Raw genomic sequence first — 17,868 nt, 5'->3', positions numbered from 1 at the left:
GACATGTGTGATTAATAAAAACAGATATTCTGCAAAAGAAAAGTTATCCATAAATCTTCACACAAATGTGAATTTCTCTGAGCACAATTCAGGAATTCTCAGAAATTTCCTTTGACTTTCAAGAAGTTGGAATTCCGATAATTAAAGTGAACATATGGGTTTTTGGTTATAATGGGTAACTGTGCAAAGCAGCAGGATCAGCACCTATAGTCTTATATTTGACCCCTCTAATGCCTTCTAAATATGTTGGATTATAATTCTGATAATTCCCAGACAACAAAATTGATTAAATATATAAAAACCAATTATTGTGAATAAAATTGCTACCTAGAGAGCAGCAAGTTGGAAAAAACTAATATAAGCATATTTCCCATCACAATATGTATTTTGCTTTGCAGAGACCTGAGTTGGAATTACATTCAGTTTATCCACTCTGAAGCTTTTCTGACGCTTCATTCCCTCATCAAGCTGTAAGTTATATTGCATAGGACAGATATATGCTCTCCGTGGACATTTAAGCCTGGGGGTGATTGGGAAATGTCTCACAAGAAGGCTATGGCAAACCACTTTGATTTTTTTAAAAAAAATTAATACAAAAACTTTATTACATATTTAAAAGATAAATACAAAATATAAAATACAAAACTTTTCATTAAAAACAAAAAACACTATACACATTACACATTAATTATATGGTGCTTATGTATCAAATATTATTCTAATACTTATTTCATATATCTGGTTATTACTCATACTTTAACCTCTTAATGCTATTCCTTCCTTATTTATTTACTCGCTGGTTTCTGTTGTTTATCGATTTGTACCAGTTTTCCCAGACAGTATAATACTTTGAGTCTTCCTTTTCTTTTAATTTTAGAGTAAGCTTGTCCATTTCAGCGCAATCGTAGACTTTTTGGATTATTAAACTCTCTGTTGGCATAAGGTCTCTTTTCTAACACTGTGCAAGTGATAGTCTTGCTGCAGTAATTATATGCAAAATTAAATATTTTATTTCTTTTGTGTATTCACTTTTTATTATTCCCAATAAAAACATTTCTGCTTTAAGTTCTAATTGAAAGGTCATAATTTCTTTTATCCATGTTCGTATTTTTGCCCAATATTCCTTACTTTTCAGGCAAAGCCACCATACGTGGAAGAAGGTGCCCCTTGTTTGTTTGCATTTCCAGCAAAGTGGACTTAAGTTGGGATACATATTGGCTAATCTTGAAGGGGTCAGATATCATCAATAACACATTTTATATTGATTCTCTTTATATACTGTCAATTTTGTTATTTTGTAATTTTTTTCCAAGTTCTTTCCCAATCCTCCAAATTAATATTATGTCCTACATTTCTTGCCCATGCTATCATTGGGTGCTTCACCAATTCCTCTGCCATTTCAAACTCTAATAAATAGTTATACATTTTTGAAATTACTTTTTCTTCTGTACCCTCTAGGAGTTTATCTAATTGACTTGGTTTTACTTCTATTCCATATTCTTCCACATCTTTTTTATACCTTGTTTTTAGCTGAAGGCACACCAATCTATATTCAACCCTAGGTTCCTAAGGTTTTGATTTGTTTTTAACATTCCTTGGGGGTCTAAAACATCATAGTATTTAGCCATTTTTCCAATTCTAGTGCATTGGGTTGTATCGATGCCTCCCATCCTGGAATTTTTATATAATGTTTATTTTTAATATCTCACCATATTTGCAGTAATGAATCTTGAATTGCATGTCTATGGAAATATGTTTGAGTCTTATTTCCTGGATTCCACATGAAGGCATGCCACCCCACCCAGCCTGCAAATCGTGTCCTTCTGAAGTTAAGGTTCTTTTATTTCTTAAATTGGCCCATTCTTTAATCCACATTAGTCCTGCCACTTTGCAATATATCTCCCAGGCAGGGAGTCCAAATCCACCTCTGCTTCTGTTATCCTGTAATGCACTCAATTTTATCCTTGCTCTTTTCCTTGCCCAAACAAATTTCATTGTCACTCTATTTAAATCCGTAAATAATTTTTTATCCAATTTTATGGGGATTGTTTGGAAGAGGAAAAGTAGTCTTGGTAAAATATTCATTTTGATGGCTGCAATTCTCCCTAACATCGATAGCTGTATTTTCTCCCATTTTTTAAAATCTAAACCACTTTGATTTCATTGCTAAGTAAATTATATGGACATATCAACTATTGTAGCGATTTGGTGATTAGCTTGTCTTAAGGGTGTCTTTCCCTTTTTTCATTCCTTAAACACAAATGGATGATTAATGGGAAAGATATAAAATGCATGAACAGAAGGAGAAAAAAGAAAAATCTGTTTGGTTTCTTTAAAGATGGCTGAAAGTAGAGGACCAGGTACACAAACGGAGTTCCCTAGGTTCAAGGAATCATGACAAATTTGGATAGCCTGCATAGAAATAGCAAACTATTAAGCTTCATCTTCTAAGCTGGAAATATTTGGATATAATATTGATATCTTATTGATTGCAATGAGATATCCAAGTCTGGTTACACTGCAATCATAAGTAGTAGTATCAGAGTCTGTAACAGGGAAAAAGCAAGGCAGAGCTGCCAAAATGATGGACTAAACTACAATGTAGTTTCCTTTATTGGACATAATCACAAATATAGGAATATATGCTTTTTTACAAAAAAATGTATAGGTTCTTTCCTGGGAGTTCATTGTTGTCCCTTGTTTTGCTTTATGAGTCTTTGTATTTTATCTATCTTAGTTACTGCATTTTGTAGAAAATTGAAATATAAAGATACTAATGTAAGCCAAAGGTGTTAGTAAGCCACTAGTTCTATAAAAGCTATGATTATAAGGTGAGTAGCCATCAGAGACTAATAAAATGGTCTGCACAGTATAACAGATCATTATACTGATGTTTACCATGTTCTGCAATGTTAATGTGCTACAACCATGTATGAGACTAAAAGGAACAAATTAAATCTGTTTATAGAACCAAGCATTCATATTGCATTTCTAAGTTATCAAAAAACTACAGTATATCAGAGTTGGTATTCAGCAGGTTCTGACCAGTTCTAGAGAACCAGTAGTGGAAATTTTGAGTAGTTAGGAATACCACCTCTGACTGGCCCTGCCCCCATCTATTTTCTGCCTCCTGAGTCCCAGCTGATCGGCTGGATCTTCTTTTGTTGCCCTGCATAGGAGAATGGAGCTGGAAAGCAGGTTAGTGGGGTGGGGAGGAAATGGGAATTTTACAGTGTCCTTCCCCTGGAGTGGGGTGGGAATGGAGATTTTATAGTATCCTTCCCCTGCCATGCCCACCAAGCCATGCCCACCAAGCCACACCACGCCCACCTAACCATGACCACAGAACCAGTAGTAAAAATTTTTGAATCCCACCACTGGAGAGAAGCTATTTTAATCTCCTCTCACCTTACAGGTTGGCACTCATAACTGCTTCTTTCCAAGGCCAAACCACAGATCAGACTTTTCCTGCCTGTCTCCATCCAGTACAAGCACAGCATAGTCCCAACTCATCACTGCTATTAATTTATTACCTCGTGTAGCCCAGGTTCTAAAAGACATACAAAAGCATAGGTATCAGTTTGCTCTTAATCCTGATAGAGACACATGCTTTAGACTTTCTTTCTTGGTTTATTCACACCAGTAGCCCAACAACTCACCCCAAAGATACTTATTAGCTTTAAAATAATCAAGAACCGAATGCAAAACTTAATTCAAGTAGCAAGTGTATAAAGGCTAAATCAAATGTGTTCTGAGATGCTGCTGCACTGAGTCCTCCAAGCCTCTTTCTATCTATTCCAATAGGTCCTGTGCTTTTGTTTGTCACAGGGATTTGACTGACAATCAATTGGTGATGCTTCCATTGGCTGGCTTGGGTGGACTGACTCATCTGAAGCTCAAAGGCAATCCTGCACTGTCTGAAGCATTCACTAAAGAAAATTTCCCCAAGATACGGTGGGCTTCGTTTCTAATTTCTGGCTTACCAAGGCCAAAACTTAATTTACTTAGATCTGTCTTTTGCTCTCTAAGTCTTTACTAGCACTTCCATATAATTCAGTTCAGCTAAAGGTTTGAGCAGTTGTAACTTCCTGCTTGCCCTCTGTGTTCATCATTGACTTGAGAAATTGATGAGCCATTGAATGGCTTGTCATGGGCATCATCCAAACTCACATACACAAAGGAATCAGCATGGTAACCTATCAATCTGATACAAAGAAAGCAGCCATTTAGTTATGATACAGGCAGCTAACACAAGGATTAGTTCTGGTTCTATAAGGAAACTGAATGTTCTCTGTATATCAGGGGTCCCCAACCGCCGGTCCGCGGACCGGTACCGGGCCGCGGAACAAGCCTTACCGGGCCGCTGGTTGCTGGGCGCCGCCATCTTTTTGGTAAAAAAGCAATTTTTCGTCAAAAAGATGGCGGCGCCAGCGCTTGGTGAGCTTTTCCGGGTAGAAAGCCATTTCTACCCGAAAAAGCTCACCAGAAGCGCTGGCGCCGCCATTTTGACGAAAAAATCACTTCCGGTGACATCACCGGAAGTGATTTTTCGTCAAAAAAAGATGGCGGCGCCCAGCTGACGCCGGAACCGGGCCGCGGCGCCCAGCTGACGCCGGAACCGGGCCACGGCATCGAAAAGGTTGGGGATCCCTGCTGTATATGCAGGAATATAAAGTAATAAACTATGCAAATATTTGCATAATAAGAGAGGGCATGAACATATATTTATTTGTGCCCATTTAATTGGTTTATCTTTCCCAAACAATCTTGGGAAATACAGTTCTATAAAAATGGGTGCTAGAAATTATCTGTCAGGAATCCTTAACCCTATCTGCAAAATTAGCTTTCAGAGAGAGGGAGTGATGGTTAAATTAATCAAGATTTACATATTTATACATACATGCATACATATCCAGAATCAAAAGAAGCAGTTTAGACAACGTAACAATTTCTTACCTTTACCAATTTAAATTTCTGACCCTGAAAAGTTTTGAATTGTCCGTTTACAATATAACATGATGCAAACTCATAACAAAGCAAAACCAAAAAATAAACATGAGAATGTAAGATAAAAAGGCTATGAAATACTGATGGTGAATAATTACATTTGAGTGGCTATCCAGAAATGTTCATTCTTCACTAACTTCCAAAAGGGTGTCACTTTTAATACTCTTGGCAAAGGTATCCTAAACAATTTTATTTTTGCACTTCGTGCTTCTTACTCATTGCCCTTTTTCTGTGTACTAGTTGGATTGACATGTATAGCATAATCTTAGTCTTCATTATTATACTACATGATATACTGAGAATGCAATAAGCATGACTATTGTGCTGGATGTCCATTAATAGACATTGGTCTCTTGCTATGTTTAGAATGATGGCCCTCTGTACCTTTAGTAGTTGTGTGAAAGGATTGATTGTTTACAAGTCTGCTTGACAAAATGTCCATGCAAAATGCCTTTCTACTGCGAGAGTGTTAAAGGGTCAAGATCTTTGATCTGAGAATTCTCCAGTTTAACTTTATCCCTTCCCGTGTACAATTTGCAAAAAAAAAAAAAAAAAGGAAAAAGCCAGCTTAGTTCCAAAATCTGTTTCTATGCCCATATGGTGCAGAATGGCAGTATATCATAACTGATCATCCTATGTTCTTCTTCATAGGGTCTTGGAGGTTCCCTATGCCTACCAGTGCTGTGCCTATGGAGCCTGTGGCAATTTCTTCAAAATCTCTAGTCAGTGGGACTCGGAGGACATGAGTCCTGAGGATGATGATGGCTACAAGAGGACCTTGGGACTTGATCATTGTAAGATCAAGTTTTGTTTTAGGTTGCTTCTGCCTTTTAGGCTTTCAAAATTTAAATTTGCAAAATCTGACATACAGCTTATAATAACAAATACTATTGAAAAGGAAAGTCTACCCAAGCTCTTTTTACATGTAGTCCTTGACTTATGACTGGTCACATAGTGACCATTTGAAGTTATAATGCCCCCCCCAGCTTCTTATGATCAACTTTTGAAGGTACAAAGCTGCACATGCGCACCCTGAGGTCACGTGATCACATTTTGGGACTTGTCAACCAGCTCACCTGTACGGCTGTTTGCAGCATCCCTCAGTTATTTGATTGTAATGGTTTATACTTTTTGTCAATTTCCAGCAAAAAAAAAAAAAGAACAACCCATGGATTTATTTAATGATCATAACATTTGCTTAATAACTGCCGCAAAAATATTGTAAAATTGGGTCCAGTCACATGGGGACGGTTTAATGACTGCAACAACTTACAAACCATAATTGTGGGCTCAACTACTGTCATAGGTTGAGGACTATCTGTATTTGGGGTATTTGTTTATTATTAGAAAGCCAGGTTGCTTAAAGCTAGAGACCAGGAGAGCATGAGCTGAATGAAGCCAGTTGGGTGACTTTGGGCTTGTCATTCTCTCTCAGGATTAGGAAGAAAGCAGTGACAAACTACTTCCAAAACTCTTGCCAATAAAACTGCAGGGACTTGGTCCAGGTAATTACCAGGAGCCAGTGAAGACGGTGCACATACACACACATGCATGCGCACATGCAAACACCTACAAACACATGGGAATTGAATGGGCAAGTGCTTAGGGGTAAAGGTAGACTTTCAGACAGGGCGGCCCGAAGGTGCTTAAAGCTTCAGAGGTCAGCCACGGCACCTTAGATGCTGGACAATTGGTTGCCAGCACACTATTACCTTGCCCCTATATTTGGTTCCTATTAAAAATCTGGCTAGCGCATTTTAGACTCCTTAATTTTTTTAGATGCTTTTTCTTAAAATAGCCCCATTGCATTCGTCAATATGAGTTGTACCCAGAGTGATGATGATTGTTGCTAAACCAGGTCAGTTCAGGCAGGGTTATAGTTGGCACTAGAGCCATACATGCTAATTTACTCCTAATTTTAGCTATTACCTGCAAATCCAGTGACAGCAGAGCTCAAAGTACTCTCTCCAATTGCCAATTTGTTTATGGAGAACCACAACTCTATCCAGAATAAGCTTTCTCTGCCTTATTTAAATGTCCTTTCAGCACAACCTTCTAGGCAGGTCCCTGGCAAACCAGACCAGTCCCTGGCAGACCAGAACTACTGGAATAGACAGTATACAGTTAATCCCCGACTTACATCCACAATGGTGATGAAAATTTCTATTGTTAAGCAAGGTAGTTGTTAAGTGAGTCGTGCTCAGTTTTATGAATCTTTTTGCCACCATTGTTAAGAGAGTCACTGCAGTTGTTAAATTAATCATACAATCATGAAGTGAATCTGGCTTTTGCAAAGTTTGCAAGTGGTGATCCCATGACCCCAGGAAGCTGTAACTCTTATAAATACATGCTGGTTGCCAAGCAACTGGATTTTGATCACATGGCCAGGGGATGCTGTGTGTATGTTGTAAGTGCAACGACTGATTATAACTAACTTTTTTCCATTATAACTTTAAATGGTCACTAAAAGAATGATTGCAAGCCAAGGATTACCTGTAAATGGCAATCACTCCCTCTGTACACTTCCACTCCTTCTGTAATGTATGTGACTAGTCTCAGACTTTTATCACAGCTTCTGTACAAGTACTTCAAAAGAAAGACTTAGATTCACTTCAGAAAAAAAAAAATCTATCTAACTAGACGCCTTGTGGCCGCTAGGTAGAAGATTTGTCTAGTACCCAAATCTTTCTGTGGTGGTGGGGGATTTCTATGAAGTTGCAAGTGATATGCAAAAACATTGATGGATGTATATGAATTCTCAAACCACCACATTGATTGATTATTTGCTGCATGACATGATTGCACAAACATGCAACACACACACACACACAAACACATACACACAGACACGATGACTAGACTGAGAGTGGACTTGAAAGGAGAAACTTATTTGATGCAGACGACTGAGAGGGGACTTGCTAACTCTTTCTCCTGTTTTTAAATCATGGCCTAAAGTATAACTGTCTTATCATACTGTGTTAATATATTATAATTATATTACAGCTATGCAAACAGTTCCTCAGATTTGGTAGATATGGTTCCAAGATTGAAGGGATATGTCTTTGCTTGCAATCTGGTTAATGGTTTCTGGGTTTGAGTAGAATTTATATTTAATTGGTAGTCTTGTGTTATCATAAACTTTCTCCATCTAGCCCCTTACTCTACATTTTTGGAGATAAAGGAATAATAATAGGAACTCTGGTGGCACAGTGGTTAGAATCCAGTATTCCAGGCTGACTCTGCCCACTGCCAGGAGTTTGATCCTGATGGGCTCAAGGTTGACTCCATCCTTCTGAGTTCAATAAAATGAGGACCCAGATTATTAGGGGCAATATGCTGACTCTGTAAACTACTTAGAGCAGTGTTGTCAAACTCATGTCATCACGGCAGCATCACATGACGTATCGGGACTTTTTTCCCCTTCACTAAACCAGGTGTGGGCGTGGCCAGCACGGGACACATCCAGCCCGTGGGCTGGGAGTTTGACAGCCCTGGCTTGGAGAGTGCTATAAAGCAAGGGTAGCCAACCTTTTGGACCTCGGGGACCACCAAACTCATAATTTTAAATCCCAGGGACCACTAACCGGTTCTGTGGGCGTGGCCTAATTTGTGGGTATGGCTTGGTGCTCATGTGACTGGCTGGGCATGGCTTGTATGTAAATATTATAAATATTTATATAAATATTGAATCTTTTATTTAAAAAAAAAAGAGCAACTTTTACCCAAAATCAGGCAAAGCAGGCAGGCAGATTGAGTTGCTCACAGAATCACAGATTCATTTAGAGATCTATCTATCTGCCATTGGCTAGCTCAGTCTGTCACTTAAAATTTACTTGCAAGCAAACTCACAAAATTAACTCACAACACACCATGTATGTAAATATTGATTTCTTTTATTAAAAAAAGAACAACTTTTACCCAAAATCAGGCAAAGCAGGCAGGCAGATTGAGTTGCTCACAACCATTTCCTGCTTCCTAGCTAATCTAAATCTCCCGGCACAGCAAAACACCTGATGGTTGGAAAAAGGAAAAATAGCAATTTAACAGGCGAGTTTGCCGGGTAAGGAGTGAGTGGGCGGGGCGGGTTCCCATGGGCCATGTGGGCGGCGGCGCAGCCTTGTGTTTCTGCGCAGCCTGGATTAATTGCTTTGGGGGAGTGCTCTGGGGTGAGATTTCTCTGCAGCCCACCAAAATTTTCTCCCGGCCCACCAGTGGGCTGCGGCCTACCATTTGGTGACCGCTCCTATAAAGCACAATGAAGCAGTAAAGAGCCATTGCTGTTTTTTAAAATAGGATATCTAGATATCTGCTCCAATTACCATTTTTCCCTAGTGTAGTTTGATTTACTGTATAGGAATGCTTTATGCCCATTCCTCACTCAATTCCTATGTCACCTGCTTTTGGGTACAAAAAACATAGTGTTTGCAGATAGTTACCTGATGGTTGGTGTAGTCATGAGTTTACTTACTTATTTAGCTTTATTGTCATTGCACCTCATACAACGAAATCAAACACCATCTTCAGCGCACATTATGACCATGACCATGAAACTGGCCACTTGCTGCACTCGGTCTCCATTGATAAGCAAGGGCTGGATGTCTGATCTGTTCCTTCTATAGTCCACTATAAGCTCCTTATAGCATGTTGATAGAGGGATTAATTTCCATTCTTTGGGAAGCAGAACTCCCACTTTGACTATTCCAACATGAGTATCATCACATTTTCTTTTGTGACCTTCCAGCACTACCAGTAACTTGGTGGTATCAAGGAGCACGTTAATGTATCATCTACAATGAAGTCTTGTGGTTCTGCATCTACTTGCCAATGCCTGGGAAGAAGGGTTTGCTCTTTTCTCTTCCTGGAAAATCTTTAGTTCAGCCACAGTCAGAGGTAGAAAACAGAGTTGATTCAAGCCAGTAAAAGAAGGGGTCTTACATATAGTGTGCATCAGACCATTGAGTTGCTATGCATTCAATAGCATACAAGGTTATTTTTTGCTTGCAAGTTCAATGGAAGCTCTGTATGTCTCCCTTTGTATAACTAGACTGCTTTTCTGCCAGGATGTTTGTGGGAAAAGAATATGCACCTTTTCTAAAACTGCTCCAAATCATGTTCTCAACACCTTCAAGAAAATAAACAGCAAAGTCTAGACTACTGGGCAACAGGTCCTTCTCTGGGTGCCAGCATCTTCCTAGTTCAGCTGAGGTGGATCTGGGTTTACCTTTGTAAGGAAGTAGCAGGGACTTGAAATTCAGTCTTTTATGTGTGTGTGTTAAACATCCTTGGAAATATTCGTGCTATTATGTGTTGTGTGAGTTTTCTTTTGAAGACAGAAAACTAACTTCATTGGAGAGAAAAATACTTAAAGGTAGGAGTTACATCATTTTATTGACAAAAGTAGCAAATCTACAGAGACAGCTTTTCATTCATTCCAGAATAAGGAAAGAAAGTTGCATCTGATGAAAGTCTGTACCTGGACTAGCACTGATGATGTAACTTAGTTTGGGTAATAAAACATTTGCAATAAAACAACCAAGCTCAGAGTGCACCAAGGATATCTTATTTCAACCCTGAACTACAAATATTCTCTTTATTGGAGTCTGTACCTGTGAAATATACCGTTCATTTTACTAACCTGTGTCACAGGAGTCACCTCTAGAATTGGACCTAAATTGTTGATGATTCAGGACTAGTGGTTAAACCTAACATTAAGAAAACTTTCCAGAAGTTTTCCAGAAGAACTGCCCAATGCTCTTATCATAAAATCTAAAGATTAGAAAATGTTCACAAGGCAACCTAGAAAATTAAATATGACATGCACAAAAATACTTTTTTAAATTAAAGAGCAAAATATGGTTCTAGTTTTCCTGGGATTTACTTAAAGAATTCTGAAAGTACTTTCTCTTCTGTTCTGACTTGGAATTATTCTAACATGCCCCTTTAGAACTAAGCAACAGAATTTCAGGGGGAGGGGAACTCCACAGAAATATCCTTTGATTCCTGCCAATTTGGTATTAATGGACATACTGTAGCTATATCTCCTTTAAGACTGCAACCTTTTAATGCTCTGCAGAGTAGTTATTTTATAGATGTAACTTGATAGAACTAATTTTTCAAACAAAGACAATTTCCTAATCTAGAAATGTGTTTTTATCCTTTTGTTTTTAACAATTATTATATATGTTTGGTTTATCTTCAGTTTCCTAGCATGTTAAGTCACAAACATATTTTTCCCAAGATGAGCTCTATGAGATACAGTAGTCATATAATACACTAGAGTTGATATTTATGTCACTTCAACAGTCATGGTTTTAAGAAAGTAAGAGAAATGTTTCATTCCCAGTATAAAAACAAATTATTAACATGCTTGTAATTCTTCCTTTCTTTATTACTGTTTAGATGACTTAGACCTGGATGATTTCCAGGCAGATCCTGATGATTCAAAACTACGTACCAACATCCAATGTACACCCAGCCCCGGTAAGAACATTATCAAAATACATACAATATAATTTACAACAATATCGGTGCTGTTAAAAATTACGGAGATTCTAAGTATCTCGACACATAAGCCCACAAAAGCCTGGAAATAAAAGTGGCATTAAAAAGTGCTATTGTGAAGGATAGGAGATGTATTTGTCACTGCATTAGGAATAATGCAATGGTAATGAATGCAACAATTTGACTACCTAGATAGATAGATAGATAGATAGATAGATAGATAGATAGATAGATAGATAGATAGATAGATAGATAGATAGAAAAAAGAAAGAAAGAAAGAAAGAAAGAAAGAAAGAAAGAAAGAAAGAAAGAAAGAAAGAAAGAAAGAAAGAAAGAAAGAAAGAAAGAAAGAAAGAAAGAAAGATTTAAACTTCTACAGTCATTCTGTAGGGAAAAAATCATGTCACCATAAGCCCTAAAACATACTTTAGAAATCACATACTAATGTCCCTAATCCAAAATGAAACCACACTTCGACTTAGCACAAAGTGTAAACAAGGCACCTGTAGAAATCAGAGATGAAAATAAGCAGGTTTTTCAATAATCTACAAGAGTTTTTATTCCTCTATTTATTTATTTGTTTCTTCCTACAATTAGTGGAAGCCAAATATAATATCCCAAATGAACTAAACTTTGATTGCAGCAATGACTTTAAAATGGTGAATTAAGACAATTTACCACGTCTTTGCTTTGTGCCTTTGGCCTCGGAACAGCTGCTCTCTGTTTTGGTAACCTTCTGTTGGCATCATCATCATCATCGTCATCTGTAAAAGCCTGTGAGGGGATATGGATGACATTTTTGACTGGGTGCTCAGCAGTCTTTGTGCCACTTATTATTGCAGTGGATTTTCCTTCTTTTTAGTAATTAGGCTCCTTCTTTCTTTCCAGGTCCTTTCAAGCCCTGCGATCATCTGTTTGAAAGTTGGGTCATTCGCCTGGCTGTCTGGTTGATCGTGCTGGTTTCTATGCTCTGCAATGGACTGGTTGCGGTGGTTGTCTTTGCCTCGCCAGGCTATCTGTCCCCAATCAAGTTTATCATTGGATCCATTGCTGGAGCCAACATGTTGACGGGGATATACTGTGCTATTCTAGCGTTTGTGGATGCAGTCACCTTTGGCCATTTTGCAAAATACGGGGCCAGGTGGGAGATGGGTGCAGGGTGCCAAGTGACTGGATTCTTGTCTGTTTTCGCTTCAGAAGCTTCCATTCTTCTCTTAACCCTCGCTGCAGTGCAGTGCAGCTTTTCAGTATCGTGCATGCGGACGTACGGAAAGACTCCTTCCTTTGGCACTGTCAAAGCAGGTGCCCTAAGTTGTCTGATCCTCTCTTCAGTGGCTGCAATGTTGCCCCTCTTCTCCATTGGGGAGTATGGAGCGTCCCCTCTCTGTCTGCCCCACCTGCTTCCTGATGGAAAACCTTCCATGTTGGGTTTCATGGTAGCTTTGGTGCTGGTGAATACACTTTGCTTTCTCATTATCACTGGGACGTACATCTGCCTCTATTGCAACCTGCTGAAAGGTGAATTTGACTCTGTCTGGGACTGTGCTATGATCAAACATGTTGCTTGGCTCATTTTCACCAATTGCCTTCTTTACTGCCCGGTGGCTTTTCTCACCTTCTCTTCCATGCTTGGCCTCATTCTCATCACCCCTGAAGTCATCAAGTCTGTGCTCTTGGTGGTGCTACCCCTGCCAGCCTGCGTGAATCCCTTGCTTTATTTATTCTTTAACCCCCATTTTAGAGAGGATTTGCGGCTTTTGAAGCAGAAGAGTCAGGTCCAGGAAAGCTGTGCCCAGTCCTGTATTTCTGAAGATACAGAGAAGAGCTCATATGACTCTACTCAAGCTCTTGTTCCTTTCTCTGATATGGATCATATATTTGAAGCACCAGATCTCTTTAGAGTACCTCCCAGGTGTTCCTCAGTTCTAGATGCCTACAACTTCTCCTCAGTGACTTTGATCCCTTGCCAGCAAAAAGCAGGTGTCAGAGGACATGCCAGTGGCTTCTCCACCCAGCCTTCCTATCTTGCCGATGATGAGCTGCTAATTGCATCAGAAGCCAGAGAACAGGCAAAGAGCAACCTTTGGATTGCCTCGTTCCCTAAACCACCTTCACCAGCCTTCACATCTCATTTATAAGAGCCAGTCCATATTCTCTCAGTAAATAAAGGAATCCTATAAGATCCTCTCCTGGAGCCACCAACATCGTGAGCAAGTGGCTCTTCTGGGAGGAAAGGTGACTGACTCACTGCATTTCTTCTTCTCAAAACCAGGTCAGCAAAATGGCAGCAATTCCTTTGCACCCTAGCCTGCCGGGTCTGCCGCTTGCTCACCTCTCCTGCTGAAGCAATGTGAAACCGATAAGAACATATCTAGCCGCCTAAAAAATTAAGGCACCCCAAATAAAAGTTTGTAATTATTGTGTATCTATCTGCAAGTCCAAGAAAAATGGCAAACCCAGGATAACAAGAACTTTGGCAATTCTGCCCTTTTAGGAATTACACCGTTCTATAACTCTTAGTTTTTATGATAGTGGATCATTTTAGTCGATGAATATCAAATAAAAATAACTGAATTGAATAGAAACATAACAAAGTGATTTCAACTCTATTCCCATGGTTTTTAACTAAAAAGCTATCTTTACATAGCAATGTCCGTCTCATAACAATCCTGTCATCTTTTAGATGTTGTCAAAAAAGCACATGAATCATAAACAGATTACCCATTCATGTTTATCCAATGCAATGTGTGACTACACATGTATCCACATGTAGAGACAAGAAAAATTTCCACATAGTAATAATCATACAAGGAGACATAGCCACTTTAATCAGTCAAAAACAATGCTTCCTACATGCACCTAAGCATATATTTAAAAGTATTTATCCAGAGCCACTAGGAATCAAATTGCAGTGATAAAATAAAATAAAAATAAATAAATGATCCAACAAATAAAGCAGTGCTGGTGCAGTGGCTAGAATGCAGTATTCCAGGCTAACTCTGCCCACTGTCAGGAGTTCGATACTGATATTGACTCAGCCTTCCATCCTTCCAAGGTCAATAAAATGAGGATCAAGATTGTTGGGGGCAATATGCTGATTCTGTAAACTGCTGTAAAGAGTGCTATAAAGCACTATGAAGTGGTATATAAGTCTAAGAGTTTGGTACTACCGGTATTGCTAGTGCAGTGACCATTCATAACAAATTCAACTAGCCTGAGGTTTAAGCTTGAACATAGTGCTATGAAAATTGGTTTACAAAATTTAATTTTTTATTCCTTTTTTTTTTCAATTTAAGACTAGAAACGTCATATCGCTTGCCTTCCCAAAGAAGTCATTCATTATGAAAGCAACAGGATAATCTAGAGCTAGATCCCATTATATTCAATTGAAGCCTCTAGAGGGTATATTTACAAGTAATTTGGGGTAGCAGTGTTGCTAAATTCATTGTTAGAAGGTACAATAAATTTCTCAGGCATGTAAAAGGTACAGGTTGATGGTATATCCCCAGATGAACTTTTTTGCTCTTTTTTCACAGAATTCTTATTAACATTTTAGAGTTCTAAGATTTTATATAGACAGACTATAGTGGTAAGTCTGCTTTCATAAGGAGAGAAAACTGAAAATATGAAAGATAAAGTGGGGAATGTTACATATAGTCCTGGTGCTTTTTCCTTCTATTGCCTTAAAGCTGATCTTACTAAAATAATAATCCTGGTTACTGCAGTTGTGATGATTTGTGAAGAATCCTGGTTTCAGAATTTCACTTTTATAAAAGGATAAAAATAAAATGGTGTTTTTCTGGGAATTATATAGTACAATCCCAAATATGAAGAATGTCCCACAGTGAAATCCCTTTCTAGAGAAAAATTATTAACTGTTGGTTAATAAACACTAGTCTTCAAATATAGGCAATAACACAAATGATTTATAAGCATTCTTAACACACTGTACCCAGTTCAAAATCTTGAAGTTTCGCTGAATTAAACCATCACAACAGAAAAGGATATTTAGTAAAGCACATTTAAGCTGCAATCATATACACATATGTTAATCAAATATGTTTCTGTGTAGACAGAGTCCACATCCTAATTATTTTGGAAATTTACTGCAAAATATATTTAGGGAGTTGAAATAAAATTTTAATATATATGTATGTGTAGTGCTCAACTTATGACCACAATTGAGCCTGGAATTTTGGTTGTAAGTTGCAATCATTAGATGGGTCTCCACAGCACCTGGCTCAATTTTATGATCATTTTTACAAGACTTTATGTGAATTATCATGGTTGTTAAGAGAATCACATGGTTGTTAAATGAATCAAATGGTTAAGCAAGTCCAGCGTATCCAAAGAGTGTTTTTTTTTTCATTTTCTACTATAACATCAGGTTCAGCCAGCAACCAATGAATTAACATTTGTTTCATCTGAAAAAAAATCAGATCCTGCATTCATGGGAAAACACTTGAATAAACACACACACACACAAAAAAAAATTCTTGAGTAATTTGTTCATTGTTCAATATCTTGACCTCTTCTGTCTTCCAGACAAATAGGTAAACTTATTAAAAATACGAAACATGTAGCTGAATTATTCCAGGTTCTTTGGGTTTGGATATCATTCGAATTTGTTTGATTTTGTATCCCATGCCAGAACATTGCTATTCATCTTCTCTCGAATAAGATTAAACCAGACAATATTTTAAAAAAATAATCCTCTTAGTTTCTGCTTAAGTCAAGGTCAAATAATTCACAGGGAAAAAAAATCTAGTTTTGATAAAATTCAAAATCATGGCAAGATTCCACATTATATCTGACAAAAGTATCAGATGAAATGATTTTAAATGTCATATTCACGCTTTTATCTGTACATACATTGTGCCATAAATGCAATATCCAGCATGTTTGTATATTATGTGTATATTTATAGAGATATATAGCTACCTTCCTTCTTATGACCCTTCTATAAACTACTAATTTTTTGTATATTGATTTGTAAAACATTTATTGAAGACCACACAGAAAAATTAAAAAAAACAATTTTTATACTATTTTTAGGACTTTGATTACATTAACTGGTTAATCTCCAGTATTACCTGTATGTCTCCCTGCTTATGGTTTATGTAATCTTTTTAAAAAGCTGTTGTTTTTGGCTGCATTATCCCATGTTGCAAGTCTTATCTTTGTTCTCCTGTTCATCAGTCTGATACAATTTATTTAGCTGGTTTCAGATCATGGGTTATTCCAAAAAGGAAATTACATTCTAGGAACTGCTCTTTTGGGGGTTTGGCTATCTTATTAAATAGGAAGTAGAATTTGAAGACAGTGAAATAAATCTGGACGGCATAGTGACATTTATGGTAACAAATAAGATTGTCCATGCATTTATGATCTAGTCATGTGTGTGTACGTGCACATGTATATGCCCCTGATGATGAACCTATGGCATGCATGCTACGGGTGGCATGCAGAGTCATCTGTGCCGGCACGCGAGCTGCAGGCAAACTTACCTCACTGCGCATGCGCACGCTTCACAGCTGATTTTCGGACGGTTTCAGGCTTTTCGGCCTCCCAGGGGCTTGAGGAAAATTTCACCTCTGCAGGCTTTGCAGGATGAATAATAGGCCCGTTTCATCACTTTCTGTGTTTCCGGAAATACCAGAAGTGATGTCCTGCAAAGCATGCAGAGGCTTTCCTCAAGCCCCTGGCAGGCCAAAAAAGGCCTCAAATGGGCCGAAAATCAGCTGGGAAGTGCAGTGCAGTAAGGGGGTGGCGGGGGGATTGCGCGTGCATGTGCAGGGGGCATGGGGAGTGCACACATTGCCTTCTGGGTGCTGGCACGCAAGCGCATGCGCACACAATTTTTGGCACAGGAGCCCAAAAAGGTTAGCCACCACTGATATATGCTGGGAACTACTAAATGGCCAGATATATTGAAGTATGCTAGGCAAGGAAAAAAATGAAAATTCCTCAAGTAAAATGTTTGTCATACAGAAAGATGCATCTCAAACAACAATAGCAAATATTTTATAAGGAACTTTTATCTTGGCAGCAGCTAGATGAACTATCTAGCTAAACTTGAGGCATCACACATTTCCTCAGAAAACGTAACCCCTCTCCCCTCCCCCCACAAAATTATCTCCGCTTTTACCATTCGTGTATATAGAAGATGAATGAGTACTCTTCCTTTAATGTCAGTTGGGTTTAAAGAAGGCTAAAGTACAGTATTAATAGTCTGTGATTTCAGATAACTGAAAAAATAAACATAAAGGGTGTTGCTTTTAATCAAGATAATTAAATCTATAAGAAACTGGAATGTTAAGTAAGCTCATCATTTTTTTCAACAGTTCAAATGTTAAAACA

The 17,868-nt window shown here is 38.2% G+C and overlaps 1 protein-coding gene across 4 annotated transcripts in view; it reads left to right on the top strand.

Annotated features, from left to right (window-relative positions):
• The window catches only part of LGR6 (leucine rich repeat containing G protein-coupled receptor 6), a 147,223-nt gene extending 130,540 nt beyond the window's left edge, over window positions 1-16,683 (top strand). For 2 of the 4 annotated variants that reach the window (XM_087959525.1, XM_087959524.1), the window contains 5 exons: window positions 399-470; window positions 3,805-3,954; window positions 5,659-5,801; window positions 11,407-11,487; window positions 12,397-16,683. In XM_087959525.1, the coding sequence (XP_087815651.1) occupies window positions 399-470; window positions 3,805-3,954; window positions 5,659-5,801; window positions 11,407-11,487; window positions 12,397-13,646 (1,696 nt within the window). In that variant the 3' untranslated portion in view covers window positions 13,647-16,683. The remainder of the gene's footprint in view (window positions 1-398; window positions 471-3,804; window positions 3,955-5,658; window positions 5,802-11,406; window positions 11,488-12,396) is intronic. The other 2 variants (XM_087959526.1, XM_026680882.2) reach the window with 1 other exon arrangement.
• The last annotated feature ends 1,185 nt before the right edge of the window (window positions 16,684-17,868 follow it).

Source organism: Notechis scutatus, chromosome 3 (genome assembly GCF_049901735.1).
Source record: "Notechis scutatus isolate UNSWTSFEM ecotype Mainland chromosome 3, rNotScu1.2, whole genome shotgun sequence".
Lineage (NCBI taxonomy): Eukaryota > Metazoa > Chordata > Lepidosauria > Squamata > Elapidae > Notechis > Notechis scutatus.
This window is presented reverse-complemented; position numbering and strand designations above follow the sequence as displayed.